The 18,132-nt window shown below is 36.6% G+C and overlaps 1 protein-coding gene across 1 annotated transcript in view; it reads right to left on the reverse strand.

Annotated features, from left to right (window-relative positions):
* The window catches only part of ATAD2 (ATPase family, AAA domain containing 2), a 74,878-nt gene that overhangs the window by 17,148 nt on the left and 39,598 nt on the right, over positions 1–18,132 (reverse strand). The window contains exons 7-14 of the mRNA XM_006830833.1: positions 16,852–17,058; positions 16,131–16,248; positions 9,900–10,007; positions 8,012–8,120; positions 7,629–7,744; positions 2,647–2,821; positions 1,883–1,971; positions 417–576 (exon numbers count right to left, since the gene is read on the reverse strand). Of these exons, the coding sequence (XP_006830896.1) occupies positions 417–576; positions 1,883–1,971; positions 2,647–2,821; positions 7,629–7,744; positions 8,012–8,120; positions 9,900–10,007; positions 16,131–16,248; positions 16,852–17,058 (1,082 nt within the window). The remainder of the gene's footprint in view (positions 1–416; positions 577–1,882; positions 1,972–2,646; positions 2,822–7,628; positions 7,745–8,011; positions 8,121–9,899; positions 10,008–16,130; positions 16,249–16,851; positions 17,059–18,132) is intronic.

Consider the following 18,132-nt stretch of genomic DNA (forward strand, 5'->3'; position numbering starts at 1 on the left):
TTCTGAGCTGTCACAGCTCTCTCCATATCATCTTGTCTGCTCCCCAAAAGACTGTTGTTATAAGTAGTTTTAAAACAACGGGGTAGGAATGTCCATGAAAAAATCAAGGCTTACAAATTGGCTAAGGACTGGTGGCTCATTAGGTCATGTGAAAGCAAAATTTTATGATTGACAGAATCTTAAAGGCTGTCCTCAAATTTAAAGAAAAATTTCAGAGAGAAATTATTAAGAATTTTAAAAATTATTAAGAATTTAAAAAATCAGAGATATATATTCGCTAGAGTTAATGTGCAATGTCACTTTATACAATCATTATAAAAAAATTCAATCTTCAAACTTGCACTGTATCAAGATTTGCTAATGCTAAAAGGCAAAATAATCTGTAAAAAAAAATTAGACAAAATTTAAATTCTTACATCTTTATCAGGTAAGCTAAAAAGGAACTCTCTGTCAAAGCGACCAGGCCTTCGTAAAGCAGGATCTATAGAATCCAGTCTGTTGGTAGCACCAATGACTACAATTTCTCCTCTGCTGTCCAATCCATCCATTAGAGCTAGCAGGGTGGAAACAATAGAACTAAATAAAGGAAAAAAAAAAACAAACAAACAAGAGAAAAGAGATTAACTCTATGGATGATGCATAAACCATTCAGCAATAATTTTTCTTTTGGTAAGATTTATTTTATCAAAAAATTTTCTCAGGACATCTTACTATGCTCAATGGATGAAACATCTATAAAATCGCACCCTAGGTGAACATGTGGAATCCTGGTGTGGCACTGTCATTAATGAGCCAGGCTGCAAGGTCATTTGAACCCGCAAGGTCGGTAGTTCAAGCTCACCAGCTGCTCCTTGGAAACCCAATACAGGGTTACTATGGGTCAGAACTGACTTGATGGCACTTAAGAACAAGTGACGTTTAGCACCACAAACAGATCCACTTGATTGCTATATATTTGTACCATATCTCTTGTACCATAGTATCACATAGGACAAAAAATATCTAAAACTTACAAAATATTTTATTAGGTGTGCATTGTCAAAGAACCACCACCCAAATATATACATAAAAATAATAGGATTTCAATTACATTCTAAACAATGCATTATGGAGAGAAAGTCAATGACTTACCAAGCAACAGGGTGACCAGTGAGATTAAAAAAAAAAGTGTCATTAAAAATGTATATGATTTTTATTTATCTGATGCATTTTAATCCATCATAGACACTATTATTTTTGCTCAAATCATCCCATATTTATCCAGTAGGAGTCCCTTTGAAATTGGCTCCTTTGTCATTCTCATAAGACTGCTGTGGTCTTTGATTGTTTTCCATTCCAGGTACTAGAGGTGCTGATTGCTACTACTGCCATTGCTGGTAGGCCCTTCTAGTGTCCAAAGGAAGCTAACATCCAGTTGATTCTGACTCACAGTGACCCTTATCTTTCTGCCACAGAGCAGCTGGTGGGTTTCAGTTGCTGATCTTACAGTTCACAGCCCAACATTTAATTCACAGTGCCACCACAGGAACTTGCTAGTGTCAAGATCAGCGGATTCTTTTTAAAAAAAAATTAATTAATCAGTAATATTTCCAAAGCTATAAATCTTTATGGAAGCAAGCTGTTACATTTTTATCCTGTTGAGTGGATGATATATTCAAACTACTCATCTTTCTGTTAACAGCTGAGTGCTTAACCAGGGCGCCTCCAGGGCTCCGTATGAGTCGCAACTGACTGAATGGCAATGGGTATGAGTACTACCAAAAAAAGAAAACCAATGGTTTGTGAAGTTTCTTTCACCACTGAACATTCTATCTTTCATGCACCATCAAATACATCTTAGAATATAGGAATGAAGGCAGCGGGTGCCATCAAGCCAGCTTACCTGTGAATTTGATCTTGCCTGCTTGATCGCACTGGAGCCAGACCATCAATTTCATCAAAGAAAATAATTGATGGGCGCATCTGATAGGCCTAGAAAGCAGGTCCAGTAGTCCAGGTTATCACAAAGGGCCTCAAAGATATAAACTTAACTTAAGCTACTTTAATCCATTTTCAATCAAACAATCAAATGTGTTTATCAGAATATAATTCATAATTATAAATGTATATTCAAGAACCATTTTTAAGGATTCAGACTAAATTCTAATAGCATATAATTTTTTTTTTTTAAACTGGAAATATTCAAAACAAGGAACATCAGTGAGTTCCAATAAGAGATTTAAAGCACTTGCCAGAGCCTGTCACAGTACATTAGAACATAATCTCTTATAATGTTCTGTCAATACAATCTGGGGTATTAAACTGAAAGTCTTCCTACGGCAGAACTATTCTTCAGCTTGTGTACTGAGACATAATATAATATTCTACTACTGTCTCTCTTAAATATAACACCACAACTCTCTCTAGACATGAGACTTGAGATGCCAAAGAATGTAGATTCAATTATTTATTATTTTTATTATAAAGCTGTTCACTATAGGACGGTGTTAGCAAGCAAGAAAAATTATCTAGAAAGGTTTTGTAGTCCATCCATTCTTTTGATGCGGTTTGTATGAAAAGTGACTAAATGCAAAATTTCTCTAATCCTTACACTTACATCTGCATGGATTATGGAATGACCTGCATTAGTGAGTTTTAGTATCATACCTGGTCAAACAGCAAGCGCAGCTGTCTTTCAGACTCCCCAACCCATTTACTCAAGCAGTCAGCACCTTTCCTCATGAAAAATGCTGCTCTTTTATTCCCTTGGCTGCACTCATTGGCAAGTGCTCTGGCAACCAGAGTCTTCCCAGTTCCGGGAGGACCATAAAACAAACAACCTCTGAAAAAGAATATATAAATTTTAGCGCTATATTAAAAAGTATGATGTTTAAACAAAACTTAAAAGCAAACTAAGAACCACTTTCAGAAATTCACCAAAACAGTGAATTGTTAAGTGTCATCTAATCAAATTCTGACTCATGGCAACCCTGTATAGGGTTTCTGAGGAGCGGCTGGTGAATTTGAAGTGCCAACCTTGCAGTTCAAACCGAACTTTCAGTCCAATGCTTAGCCTACAGCACCACACCAGGACTACTAAATAGTGACTAGAAAAGTAAATACAGCAACTGATATCATTCCAACCCACTAAGCAACCCTTAAAGCCTGGGAATTACCTGGAAGCTGCATAATATTCCAGTGTGGATGGATCACATTTATTTAACTAATTCTACTGTTGCTGGCTATGTGTTTCAGGAAACAATTATCATGTTCTAAAAAGGAGCTCTGGCAGCGTTGTGGTTACGTATCAGGCTGCTAACCTCAAGGTCAGCAGTTAGAAACCACCAGCTGTTCCAAGGGAGAAAGATGAGGATTTCTGCTCCCGTAAAGATTTGCAGCCTCGGAAACCCGGTGCAAGGTCACTGAGTCTGAACTGACTCCATGGTACTTAACAACAACAACAACATTAAAATGGAAAGGTAACATACCACATGAAGAGTAGATTAACACTATCATATAATTCCACGTTTATGAGGGGTGCTGTTGTTACTGCCCTCAAATCAGTTCTGACTCTTAGCAACCCTTTACAGAGTTTCAAGGAGTGACTGGTGGGTTTGAATTGGCAACACTGTGATTAGCAGGCCAGTGCTTACCCTACTGTGGCCCACTAGGACTCCTTATCAGGGGTAGTATATGTTATAAGGACGGAAAATAATGTAGAGGAAATAATTCTCAAGGGTTTCCAGTTTCTTTTAAAAAATCACTCAGAATTAGTTGAGATATAGCCAACAATTCCTATAAAGAAGCAAGTACTGTTATTTAACATTAGTCTCTTTTGTGACTTTTTAAATGATCGAATCGCCTTAAAGATCACCAATGTTTAACTGTAACTGATTTGGGGTACACTGCTTACAAAATGGAAAAGAAAAAAAAGCTTACTAATTTCACATGTTTACGTAAATGTATATTCCCATACTGGTGATTCTGGAGAAAGGTTGTCTAACAGACAGCCAGGGATTAGCATTTGAAAATAAGCTAATAGAACTGGACTACATCAAAATGGAAAATGTTGGTGTATCAAAGGACTTTATCATAAAAATGAAAAGGCAACCTACAGAATGGGAGAAAAGATTTGGCAATCAGATAAAGATTTAATATCCAGAATAGAAATAGAACTTGTATAACTCAAAAACAAAAAGACAAATTTTACAATTTTAAAATGGGCTAAGGATTTGAATACAAAGGTGACATACAGGCCAATAAGCACACATGAAAAGATGTTTCAGATTGCTAGTCAGTAGGGAAATGCAAATCAAAGCTATAATGTGATTTCACTTCACACCCACTAGGCTGTAGTAACAGAAGAAACATGTTGGTAAATTAACATATTGGTGACAGTATGTGGAAATGCGGGAACCCTGCAACCCTCCGCATTACTGGTGGAACTGTAAAATGGTGAAAAACAGTTTGGTGGTTCCTCAAAAAGTTAAACAAAGAATTACCATTATATTTATTCAACATAATTACATTACTGTACTGTGATACCATCATCACATCACTACTTTCTATTGCCACTTTTGTTTCTCCTTTTCTTCTGTTTCTCATTTCCCATCTTCTTATTTCCCCCTTTGATCTTTTTTACACTACCACTCTCTTTGATCTTCTTTTCACCTGGTTTTTTCTAAGCATTTAAAAAAATTACTCCTTTTATTTTCACTTGTATTGTTCTCTTTGATAGCTCCAATTCCCCCTTTTTAGTTATTAAATTCTTTGTTTTTTGTTTGCTGGCTTGTTTTTATTTCCTTTTTATGTGCCCAGAGCCCAGCCACAACTGCAACCTCTGCAGCTCCACCCACTGTGCAAGAGCAAGTACCAGCTCCGAAGCTACTTGATCAACACCAGCCAAAACCACCCTCAACTAAGAATGGTGCACACACTTCTATTCTCTAACTACAACACAGACGAGTTGGTAAGAGCTTAAGAACAAATCAACACATAATCATCAGTTAAATACAAATACCATAAGCCCACAATGCCTTGGAGACAACAGACAATTTCAGCCCACATGAAGAATCAAGAGAGAATGGCTCAAACAAAAGATTAAGATGCAGATCCAGAAAATGTTTCTGTGGAAGAAAGGATCATGGAACTAACTGAAATATAATTAAAAAAAAAAAGAAAGAAAAAAAAAAGGGGGGGGGGTATTTAGATACCTTCCAAGGATTAACAAAAAGATTGAGAAAAGCAAGGAAAACACAGAAAAAACTTTAGAAGAATTCAGGAAAACACTATAAGAACAAACAGACAAAATAAATACAAAATTTGAAACAATATAAAACCTGCAATTAGAAATCCAAAAGATTAATCAAAGATCTCAGAAGTGGACAATACACTAACAAGGCAAAGGAAGAGATGCAAAACAATGGAAGTCCAAATTCATAAGCTTGAAGATAAATCTCTCAATAATAGTATGCTGGAAGACAATCAGAAAAAAGAAAAAATCTGAAGAAAGCCTGAGAGCTATATGGAACACCATGAAGAGGAATAACTTATGTGTAATTAGAATCCAGAATGGGAGGAGAAAATAAAAGGCACAGTGAAAACTGTTGAAGAGTTGTTGGGAGAAAACTTCCCTAACATCATGAAAGAGGAGACGGTAAGCATACAAGAAGCTGAACGAATGCCAAATAGGACAGACACCAAAATAAATCACCAAAACCAAGACAATGAAAGAATCCTGCGAACATCTTGGGAAAAACAAAAAGTTACTTAGAAAAAGAACCACTAAAACTAAGGTCGATTTCTCAGCAGAAACCATGCAGGCAAGAAGGCAATGGGATGACAGAGATTAAACGCTGAAAGAAAAAGATCGCCAACCAAGAATCCTATACCCAGCAAAGCTGTCCCTCAAATACAACAGTGAAAATTAGGACATTTCTTTTTTTTAAGGACATTTCTTGATAAACAAAAATTAACATAATTTGTAATGACCAGACCAACTTTACTAAAAACGCTACAGGGTGTTCTTTGGACTAAGAAACAACAACAGAGGCAATAACCTGAGATTACCATGCATGAAAACACTACCCAGAACTCAATCCACATATAACAGTGTTTAAAGCAAAACTGAAAACGGAACTGGACATATCAATTTATTACGAGATCAAAACAAAAAGAGTAAACAGTGTAAATACAAAACTTGCAAATGCCAAGGAAGTCAAGTAAGTCTCAAGATAAACAGGGGAATTATTTAACAAAGTAAAGAATAACCTGTAATTTGCCCTGAAAATTAATATACCTGTATATCAAAAAACACAAAACAAAACACACACACACAAAAAAAAACCAGGAAAATCAGAAACATTTAGTAAACCTTAACACAACAGAAACGAAAATGAAAAACAAAACCAAACCACAAGCAAAATGAACTCAGAATAGAAAATTATGTGGAACAAAGAATCCAGCAGCACCAAAAATAAAACAAAACCACACACAGCAAAATGACAATAATCAATTCAAACATATCAATATTTACACCGGATGTAAATGGATTAAAGGCAACAATCAAGAGACAGAGAACACACTGGATAAGAAAACAGAATCCTTCCATATGCTGTCTACAAGAGACACTTCAAATAGATGGAGACAGCCTATATGCCCATCAACAGAGGAACGGTTAAACAGAACTTTGGTGCATACATAATGGAAAGCTATGCAACAATGAAGAGTAACAGTGATTCTGCAAACACATCATAACATGAAAGAACCTGCAGGACACTGTGCTGAATGAAAGTAGTCAATCACAAAAAGACAAATATTATTGAGACCAATGTTGTAAAAAGTTAAGGTTTTCTTAATAAAAGACGATCTATGATGGTTATTGGGGGTGGTGGTGGTGGTTATGTACTGTGGAGTCGGTTCCAACTCATAGCGACCCTGTACAAGGTTTGCGAGGCTGTAAATCTTTACGGGAGCAGAAAGCCTCATCTTTCTCCTGCAGAGCAGCTGGTAGTTTTGAACTGCTAACCTTGTGGTTCACAGCCCAATTCGTAACCACTACGCTACCAGAGCTCCTTGGTTATTCGGGAGAGGGTAGGAAATATTATTCAAGGCTAAAGGGTAGACACATGTTAATATGTGTGATAGGACAGGCAATATATAAGAAGGTTATATCAGGAGATGCACAGAAGAATGTAATAGCTAAAGTGAATACAGGTAAATGCTGTTAACTGATGAACTGTCAATACATGGAGGAATTGTAATCATCGCAATGAGGCAAAGTACTTGATTTGATGCTGTAAAACTTTTGATCTGCTCTGTAAGCCTTTACTCAATTCACGATAAAAAGTTAAAATAAAATTTTTTAAAAAAGAAAAATGATTTTAACAATTTAAAAAAGGAGAAAAAATAGTGAAGAGTATCTGGGAAGAATTTCATTAAATGTATGAAAAGCTATAGCGAATGATTTTTTAAAAACCACTGTGAATGTTAAGCATTAATAAGGAAAAAAATATTCAAATCACCATCTTGAGCCTTGCAGAAACATTGTAAATTATTATATATCTGAAAAACTTCAACAGAGAAACATTATTGTTTTATACAATAGTAGTAGAGCATAGATTTTGGTTAAAATAAAAACTACAAATTACCTTGGAGGTTGAATTTTGAATTTTTCAAAGACTTCTGGGTAAAGCAATGGAAAAACCACCATTTCTTTTAGAGCTGCTATATGATTAGACAGGCCACCAATGCTATCAAATCGCACCTGGTAATAGAAGGGAAACATTGCCATTCTTAGATGTGAAATCAAAATTAAAATATCAATCACCAACAAATTATACCTGACCTGTATAGTCGTACTATCTTAGTTGTGGCCTGAAAATTATTTTAAAAAAAAGGGGGGAAAAATCTTATAAAAAAGTTAAAGTGGATTGAAAAACCAAACAATCCACACTGGTTTCCTTTTTACTTTAAACTAAAATACCAAACAATGTTACAGTTCAAGCATATTATTTCAAAATACAGTACTCACTGAAGAATCTAGTTGCATTGGATCGACATCAGCAAGGCCTGCTCCAATTTTCATTCGATCTTTATAAATTCCTTTTAATTCTTCTTTCCGAAAATTGAGGGGAAGGCACCTATTGAAAAATACCATCTTAAAAACACACCCATGAATTTCCCTTCAATCCCCAAATTCCATGTTAGATTATAGATGTTGGTCTTTTACCAGACACTTTATATGTATTCATGAAGTCCTCAGTCTTAAGAGGTAGGTACTACTATTCTCCCTATTTAAAAAAATTGGGGCACAAAAAGGTTAAACTAACTTTCCCAAGGCTACATAGCTATTAAGTGGCAAATCCCTGACTGAAACCCAAGCAGGTTGGGCTGTCTTTAGACTTCAACAACTCTGCTACACTACCCTCAGGAAAGTATTTCGAATCCATCTGCATCTGGACCAACATCCATTCTCTGAGGCAATCAAGAATGCATCAGCACTTTTCTAATCACTTTCAAAGCCAGCATTGTAGGTTTCACATAATATACCTGAACAAATCTGCTCATTTTAGAGGTGAGAAAATAAAAATCAGTTATGTTAGAGGCTAGAAAGCCTAAGAATGACAGTAACTGAACACAAATAGAAAGCACACCTGTTGACCACAAGTGACAATTCTTGTTTAGCTCCAAACTCCAAGAGGAATTTATACTATGAAAACATTTCATTGACAAATTTTCAAATGGGTGTTTCTTAAATAATTCTTTGCAAAAGTATAACTACATATCATAAAATCCATAGGATTAATAACTCCGCTAAGCTTATTTAAACCCCCAAATCAAACCTGTTACTGTTGAGTTGATCCCAACTCATAAAAGGCCCTACACTTTGACAGAGTAGAACTGAGCCAGACGGTTTTCATGACTTTAATCTATAAATTATTGAATACTGAAAGGTTGGCTCAGGATCGGGCAGTGTTTCGTTCTGCTATGCATAAGGTCACTATGGGCCGGTACCGACTCGATGGCACCTAACAACAACAACAATCTATAAAGTAGACAGTCACATCTTTCTCCCACAGAGCAGGTGGTGGGCTTGAATGGCTGGTGTTTCAGTTAGCAGCCAAATGCTTACTCACTGTACCATTACAGCTCAGAAAAATATAAGTAATTTCAAGCCACAAAAATGTAATTTTAAATTTTCTATTAGCCACATTTAAAAAAAAAAAAGAAGAAAAAGAAACAAAATAAATTTTATTAATGTATTTTATTTATCCTAATATATCTAAGAGCCCTGGTGGTGTAATGGGTTATGCATTGGGCTGCTAACCACAAGATTGGTAATTCAAATCTACCAGTTACTGTGCAGGAGAAAGATGAAGCCTGCTCTTGTAACGCATTTACAGATGGAAGCCTATGGGTCAGTTCTACTGTCCTACAGGGTTGCTACAGCATTGACTACTCCTTGGAAACCCTATGTAGGGTAGCTATGTGTTGGAGCCAACTCAACAGCACTTAACAGCAACCAACATCTATAAAACAGGAATAATCCTCACCCTAAATATTTCAAATGTCTATTGAGAAAAGCAAATGATGGTTAATATATGTGGACTTTATCCAGCATTAGTTGGATGTACTAGTTTCCTGAGAAAATGTACCCATCTTCTAAACTGTTATTAGTTTCAACTGTAGCTATGAGGGAGCTTTAAAAAGTTGATGGAAAAACTTCATTATCTTTTCATTCCATTTTTCCATGAACTTTTTGAAGCTTCCTTGTGTTTCTAACAAGCTGACACTCTGATTTATACATTAGCCTGTTGTGTAATATTTAATTCAAACTATACACATTCCTAAACTGCCCAACTTTCTTACTATTTAAGAAAACAAAACCCTCTAGTTTAAGGTATCAGTATGGTGCTTACCGGCCGATAGCTCTATTACGGCTCCTTTTCCTTCGCCTCTCAAATTGTTGTTCATCTTCAGAAGAAGAGGATGAAGTCGAGTCACTACTGTGGATTGCATGCCTTCGTCTGAAGAGAGGAGGAAAATTTATGTCTTAACAGGGAACACAAGAACCAAAGATCAGAAAACTCTAGTGATCCAAAAATTAATACATTTTCTGAATCACTAAAGATTTCTAGTTTTTAGTAGAATCTTTTGAAGGTAACAGAAGATCTGGATAAGTGAAGGGAAATGGATAAAAGGCAATTGGCTGACCATCAGATGTTTGTTAAGACAGGAGATAATCTAGGGAGAGTGACTTCTTAGTCTTGATATATATCAATTATTATCAAAAAGAATGGTAGGAAAAAGAAGGCATTAGAATCTCAGAAAATGTAATTTGGAAAATTATCAATAGTGCATCACAAATAATTTCCTATTTGGGAGAAAATATCTACTTAAAAATGTCAAATGCCCATAAGAGGAGGACATGATATTTTGATGTAAATCAAAAGGGAAGGTTGAAGAAATGCCAGGAAACTGAGAATCTATAGTTAGTTTCCTTCCTTTACTACTTAAGCAGTTATGTAAATTTGAGTGAGTTCCCTAACTATGATGAACCTCAGTTTTCTCACTGACCAAAAGGGAAAAGGTACCAAATGAATAAAAAACAATTTTAGGCTGGTTGGTAGTTTTAAATAAGATGCCAAGTGCTATACAAAAAACTTTTAAATCACTTCTACCTTTGGAAAGTAGCAAAAGACCCACAGTGGAAAAGACTTATAAGGCTGGGAAACCCTTTAATCATTTTATTGGTCAGGGTCCAGAACTTGTCCTGAGGCACAGTTAAGTAGGTTTACAATCCATTTTGTGCATACTTTAGGTCCAGAATCCTCTATCCAAAAACCTTGACAGGTTAGGTGTGGGAGAGTTTCCAACACTCACTTAGCCGCAACAGAGGACCTGAAATGGCAGGAGGTGACTTAGGGTCATTGCCCCACCGAGTATGATTGTTTATGTGGTCTGCTAAAGAATTATCAATGTGTTTGACTATATGCCCTACATGACTCAGGAAATATTAATGTTATACACTATATATGCAGCTTGTTACCACTGCAAATCCTGAAAATTATCTGAATTCCAAAGCACAGATGGTCCCAAATATTTAGGATAAGAAGTTGTGGAAATAACGATAAAATGATAAATAACAATCCCTCCATCCATTTACCTACTTAAGCCCAAATATCTAGTACAAGCATGCAATTTAATATGAAAAACGTATTTAACATTACCATTACAATAGATTCTAACTTCTTTATGTATTGACATAATTGAAATAAGACTAGCTTTACAATTAATAAAAGGAACAGGTATTTCCCGAATGCGTACTATATCAGATGTATAGCATATTATCTCATTTAATCCTAATTTAAATGCTATACAAGTACCTGTTAGTAATTCACTTTACAGTTGAGGCCAGAGGCCCATGGATAGGTTAAATAATCTGCTCAATATATTTGTCTGTTGTGTAAGCTAGTCCATTCCAGTAACTGTCTATTCCAAGAAAGTATATTTTATATACTACTGCTGCAGGTTAATGTGCTGGACTGCAAGGTCGGTGGTTCAAGTTCACCAGGTGCTCCTCGGAAACCCTACACAGGGTCACTATGAGTTGGAATTGACTTGACTGCACTTAACACACTATACTAGTGTGGCACTGTATGATAAGTACTAGACTACTAACTACCAGCCGCTCCTAGGAAACCCTATACAGGGTCACTGTGAGTCAGAACCAACGTGATGGCATTTAACAACAACACACTATACTGGGAAGTCCTGGTGTGGCACTACAGGTTAAGCACTGGACTGGTATAACCATAAGGTCCACAGTTCAAACCTACTAACTACTCCTCATATACACTCTGAGTTGGAACTGACTCAATGGCTCTTAACAACACACTAGACTAGCGATTTTCAGTTTTTATTTTCATAAACCCATAAAGTTGTAAGAAAATGATAATCCTTGTAAATTGACATTAGGTTTCTAACATTTGATTTGCAAAGCTAGGATTGTTTCTGAATATCAAAGCATGAGGGGGCTTCAAAAAGTTCATGGAGAAATTCCCTTATTTTTTTAAAAACAACTCTTTATTGTGAATTGAATGAAGGTTTACAGAATAGATCTTCAGTTTTACAGCCAACAAATCCTACACTGCATTTCCTCTCCTGATTGTAATCCCCTCAAGGTAACAGCATGGATCCTACTTCTCCCCTGTTTCTTGTTGCCATTCCTTCTTCTTTCCCAACCCTTCTGAGTTTTGTCCTTGGGTTTGATTTTGAATGATTGACCATTTTATGGTGTATACCTCACTCAGAGTCCTAATGTGATGCTGTAGGATAAGCACTGGACCAGGTAAGTCAGTGGTTCAAACCTACCAGCCTCGGAAACCCTGTAATAACTAATCAATGATTCAAGAGGGCTTCAAAAAGTTTGTGGGAAAGTGGAAAAGATGAGGGAATTTCATGGGTTAATTGTTAGCCAAGCAATAAGCAGATATATAGGGAGAACAACATAAATGAGGTGTTATTGTTGGTAAGTGCCATCGAGTAGATTCCGACTCACAGTGATCCTGTACAGGGTTTTCTGAGGAGTGGCTGGTGGGTTTGAACCACTGACTCTACATCCATCTTTTCCAGATGGATGTGTTGAAACGGGATGGGGGATGATGATGATAGCGTTTTATAACTCTGTTATGAGTAGTTGTTGGCAGGATTAATTGTGATTACCACAAGTGTAGTTGTAGAAGATGTATAACTGAAAGAGGGGAGTATTTAACATTTCATTTCAGGAACAAACGATCCCAGGAACATCAAGAAGGAAGAGCACAAGTGGAGCATGAGGTCCTAACCTAGAAAAGCAGAGACGGTGGCATGGAGAGACAGAGCAGTTTAGGGCTCTAAGCCAATGGACTGCGAGAGGCTGTATGTGTGTGGGCAGGGTGGCTGGCAGGCAAAATGTGCCCTCTGGACATTTAAATGAATATATATTTTTTGCTTTTTAAGTGTACATCAAATACTTTTGCTTTGTTCATTTGTGAAACATAAGATGTAAATGGAGAGCCAAAGGGAGGGCTAATTGTTGTTACAGGGATGGGAACATAATCACTGAGATGACAAAAAGTATATAATTTGTTGAATGTAAAGTTGATGATCTTGTCTGTAAACCTTCATCCAATTTACAATAAGAACTTAAAAAAAAAAGAAAATTATATGTAAAGAATCCAGTAGCACCACAAAAAAACAAGGAAAAATTACAACAATCAATTCATATCTTTTGATATGAATAATTATATTGATAATTACACTGAATACAAATAGATTAAATGTACCAGTCAAGAGACATCAAGAGTAGAATGGATAAGAAAACAGAATCTTTCAATATTCTATCTACAAGAGACACGTCAAAAAGATGGAGAAAACCTAAATACCCATAAATAGGAGAATGCTTACATAAACTTTGGTAAATATACACAGTGGAATACTATAAAACATTGCAAAATAATGATGAATCTGTGAAACAACTCACAACATAGTTGAAACTGGAGGATGATAGACTGAATTTGAAATTAGTCAATCCACAGAAGGATAAACACTGCCTGAGACCCATGTAGTAAAAAGTTTAAAAAACCGTTTTCGTGATAAAAGAAACAATCTATGATGGTTATAGGGGTGGTAAAATTATTAAATTACTCACGGACTAGAGGGTAGACACATGTTAACATGGGTGACACGGCAGGCAATATACAACAAGGAGGTTAGCAGAGGGATGATGAAGGTAGTGGGAAACAGGGAGGAATCCAAGAGTTAAAGCGAATAGCAGTAAATGGTGTTAACTGTTGTTGGTACATGGAGGGGACTGTAACCATGTAATGAAGCAAAGTGTGTGGTTTGTTGAATGTAAAACTCATGATCTGCTCTGTAAACCTTCACTCAATTCACAATTAAAAGTTTAAAAAAGAAAATAAAATAGGTTACTGGTTGCTTAGGGATGGGGACATAGAGGGATTGGGGTGAGAACTCAAGTGTACAAGGCTTTCTGAAGGGATGTAAAGGTTCTAAAATTGTGATGGTGACTGAACAACTTGGAATATACAAAAAGCTACTGAATTGTTTGCTTTAGATATGTGCACTGCATGATACATGAACTATATTTCAATGTGGCTGTTGTTAACAATAACAAAGCAAATATTTAAAGGGGATCAAAACAAACACCAAGAAGGTCAGCAAGTCAAATAATGTGATTCAGGCGATAGATTCAAGCCTTAGTTCTTACTTCAACTTATATATGTTGGAGTCTTTAGTCAATGAGATTCAAGAGCAGGAGTCCTGGCTTAGTACTTGGCATATTTGTTGTTAAATGCCGTCAAGGTGGTTCTGACCCATAGCGACCCTCTAGAGGGTTTCCAAGGAGCGACTTGTGATCTTGAACCACCAACCTTACAATTCAAACTGACTTTGCAGTCTAGCGCATTAACGCACAGCACCACACCAGGACAACCTTGGCATATAAGTGGTCCTTTAACATTTGCCAATTGACTGCAGGAGCAAACACTAGTGGCACCTAAGAAGCTAGCAACAACGTGAGATACTTTCCTAGACTACGCATTAAATATGGAGCTCGTGGTGATCCAAGAGGCAAAAAAAAAAAAATAAAAATAAATCATAGAACTGCTGACCTTCTGGTAAGCAGCTCAACACATAATCTACTGTGCTACAATTCGAAAATAAAATTAAGATCAAATTACAATTTATAATATACTAGGGACAAAAATAGGGTTTTATATTTTTTCTAAGAGGTGTCAGCACTTTGTCTCAAAACATAATTAGACGGGAGAAGAGCACAAGCAGAATGTGGGACCCTATCCAGAGGAGCAGTGACACCAAAGATGAGGACATGGAGAGACAGAGTAGCTGATGACTCTAGACTCATGGAAAGAGAAAGGCTGTGTGCAGGTGGCCAGAAGGAAGGCTTGCAGAATGTGCCCTTTGGTTGTTAAAATTATTATATATTCCTGAGTGTTTTTGTGTACTTGCCCCCGCCAAAACAAAAACCAAAAAACAGTGGGAATAGAAGAAAACACTGTTGAATGATGATGCATGGAGGGGACTGTAATCATTGCAATGAAACGGTAAGTGTAAAACTGATGTTCTCCCATTTAAACTATCACTCAAACCACAATAAAAACTTAAATTAGATACTTTACTGCTTCTGTGACTTTTAAGCGCTATTTAAGTTGCTAAAGTCTTATAATACTTTACTATTATTAGGTGCCATCGAGTCAGTTTCAACTCATAGTAACCCTATGCACAGCAGAACAAAACACTGCCCAGTCCGGCACCACCCTCACACAATTGTTTTGTTTGAGCCCACTGCTATAGCCACTGTGTCAATCCATCTTGCTGGAGGTCTTATTTCTGGGTAAATAAATCAGTAATGGTAAGGATAAAGTACCATTTCCCTTTATCAATGTCATATTTTTCTCCCTTTCAGCCTTTATGAACAAGCTCTGTCATTCATGAACTACCACAGTGTTGCTGCTACCTTGGCAGTTCTAATGGATTAGAAAACCTTACAGTACTCAGGAGTGTGAGGAAATAACTACAGGAATTCTTTTTTGGGGGTTATATTTGATAGACAAATAAATATTGAGATACAGAAGGGAAGAAGCACATGAATAAACTGAGTAGTCAAAGAAAATGAACATTGCCTACTACAACAGATCCAGAAAAGGATGTCTGGCTATGTAACTTACAACATTTGACATGGTAGGAAAATGTCTGCAACAAGACTAAACCTACATTCTAACTTACTATGAGAATTACATGAAAAAGTCTACATAAAATGCTTAGCACAGAACCAGGAATACAATGAACAATGACTAAATGGTGGCATGTTATTTAGAATGCGGATCAATGGAATAAACTACCTTACCATGATAGTTACTAACACTTCCTATTAGCGGAAGCAAAGCAAAACCAGTTCAACATTTGTAGGCATTACAGCACGAGCGGCAAAGACCAAAGACCTAAACTCCAAAATGAAAATTCTAGAATTCTATTTTAATACATTCTAAAACAATGGAATTCTATCCTAATATAGCCACATTATTGTGATATATTATCATAAATCAATCACTATTTCAGAGCCAAACCTGTTCATTCTTTTACAGTAAGGACTTCTTGGTCCCGCAGATGTCAATCGATATCTTGATCTTACAGGAGAAGCTGGGCCACTATAAAATATGTTGCGCTTTCGCTGATGACGAGGTTCTAAAAAAAAGAATTGTATCTACATGACATACACATATATATGAAAATACTTTTACTCTTCATCTGAATATTTACAAAGGAGCTGCCTTCCATTAAACTACTCGCAAATATTTTCATACTTTAAATGTGTATGCCTGCAGGGTTGCTGTGAAAAATATGTATAGCACAGACCTTAACCAACCATACCACACTGTGGCCACAGACACCCATTGTGACCGTACTGGTGCATAACAGGAGATGATCTGCTTTGTGAGTACATGCTCAAAGTACTGATGTACCATGCTAACACAAATTAAAAAGCAGTTCAAACTGACTGGTAGATTAACATAGAAAATCGTGAAATCTAAAATAATTAAAGACATATAAACAATGACAATATAGACCAATTATTTGCTTTGGTCAAGGCAACCATGATAACTATCTTCGGAAGAAATGAATTTTTGCAAACTTAGGACAGGTTAAGAAAAGACAACAGACACAAGTATGAAGTAATACCAAAACATAAAAAATACTGAAAAACATGAAAAGATTTAGTGAGGAGGAGCAATAAAGTCAATAAAATTACTATATCTTCTCCTAGAAAAAATTATACACAACACTTACTTTCTAATGGAGCCTGGTAATAAACAGTGGCTTTTCTCTGTCTAAGATAATATCGTTTCTGATTATCTTCTTCTCCATCTTCCTCATCATCATCTTCCTCATCATCATCCTCATCATCATCTTCCTCATCATCATCTTCTTCATCATCATCATCATCCCCACCATCATCATCATCATCATCTTGGTTTTCACCCTCTTCAGAAGATTCTACGATTAAGACACATTTATTTCCAGAAAGATAGTCACCAGAATGTTAACAGCTGTTAGTAGAGAGAAGCTGGATGGGGAAGAAGAGTCCCCTAACTTTCCTCAAATCTATTTTTAGATTGTGCATTTTTAAAACCGCAATGTTTAAAAAATATTAAATGAAGACTTTAAAAAACGAAACAAAAAATTTTAGAGAAAAAAAAAAAAAAAGCAGATGGGGGAAAAGAAGTATAGATAAAGAGTAAAGAAAGGCTATTGTCAATAAACACCAAGCCGAACCCACAGAGCTGATTCCAGCTCAAAGTGACTCTACAGAAGGCAGAGCAGTACTCGCCAGGGTTTCTGATGTAAAACTTTATGGGAGCAGAGAGCCTCATCCTTCTCCGGAGGAGCTGACCATGCAGGTAGCAACCCCGTAACCCACTACGCGACCAGGGATCCTTGGCAAACTTAAGTTGCTGCTAATTTAGTTTAAAAAGGTGACTATACATAAGCTTCCACAATAATATAACATGATGTCAAAATTTAGTATCTCCTCACTTAGATTTTGCTTTTTAACTGAGGTTTGGCATGCCATCCACCTCTCTGGCTGTCACTGATCTACATGCAGCATAACTCAAATAATCTACTTATGATAACAGTAAAACATCATCGCCTAACATTTTAGAAAACTGGATTTCACTCAAGAAAAGTTCTGATAGTCTAAGGTGGTTGCTGTTGTTAAGTGCTGTGGAGTCAGTTCTGACTGACCCATAATGACCCTGTATAGGGTTTCTGAGGAGCAGCTGGTGAGCTTGAATCACCAACCGTGCGGTTTAAACCAACACTGCAGTCCAGCACATTAACCCACAGCACCACTCCAGGATTCCAGTCTAAGGTGATGGTTGTGGTGGCAGTGGTGATTTGTGTGCCGTGGAGTTGGTTCCGACTCATAGCGACCCTGTACAGGGTTTTTGAGGCTGTAAATCTTTATGGGAACAGAATGCCTCATCTTTCTCCCACGGAACAGCTAGTAGTTTCGACCTGCTGACCTTGTGGTTCACAGCCCAATTCGTAACCACTACGCTATCAGAG

This window comes from Chrysochloris asiatica, unplaced genomic scaffold (assembly GCF_000296735.1).
Source record: "Chrysochloris asiatica unplaced genomic scaffold, ChrAsi1.0 scaffold00001, whole genome shotgun sequence".
In the NCBI taxonomy this organism is placed as follows: Eukaryota; Metazoa; Chordata; class Mammalia; order Afrosoricida; family Chrysochloridae; genus Chrysochloris; species Chrysochloris asiatica.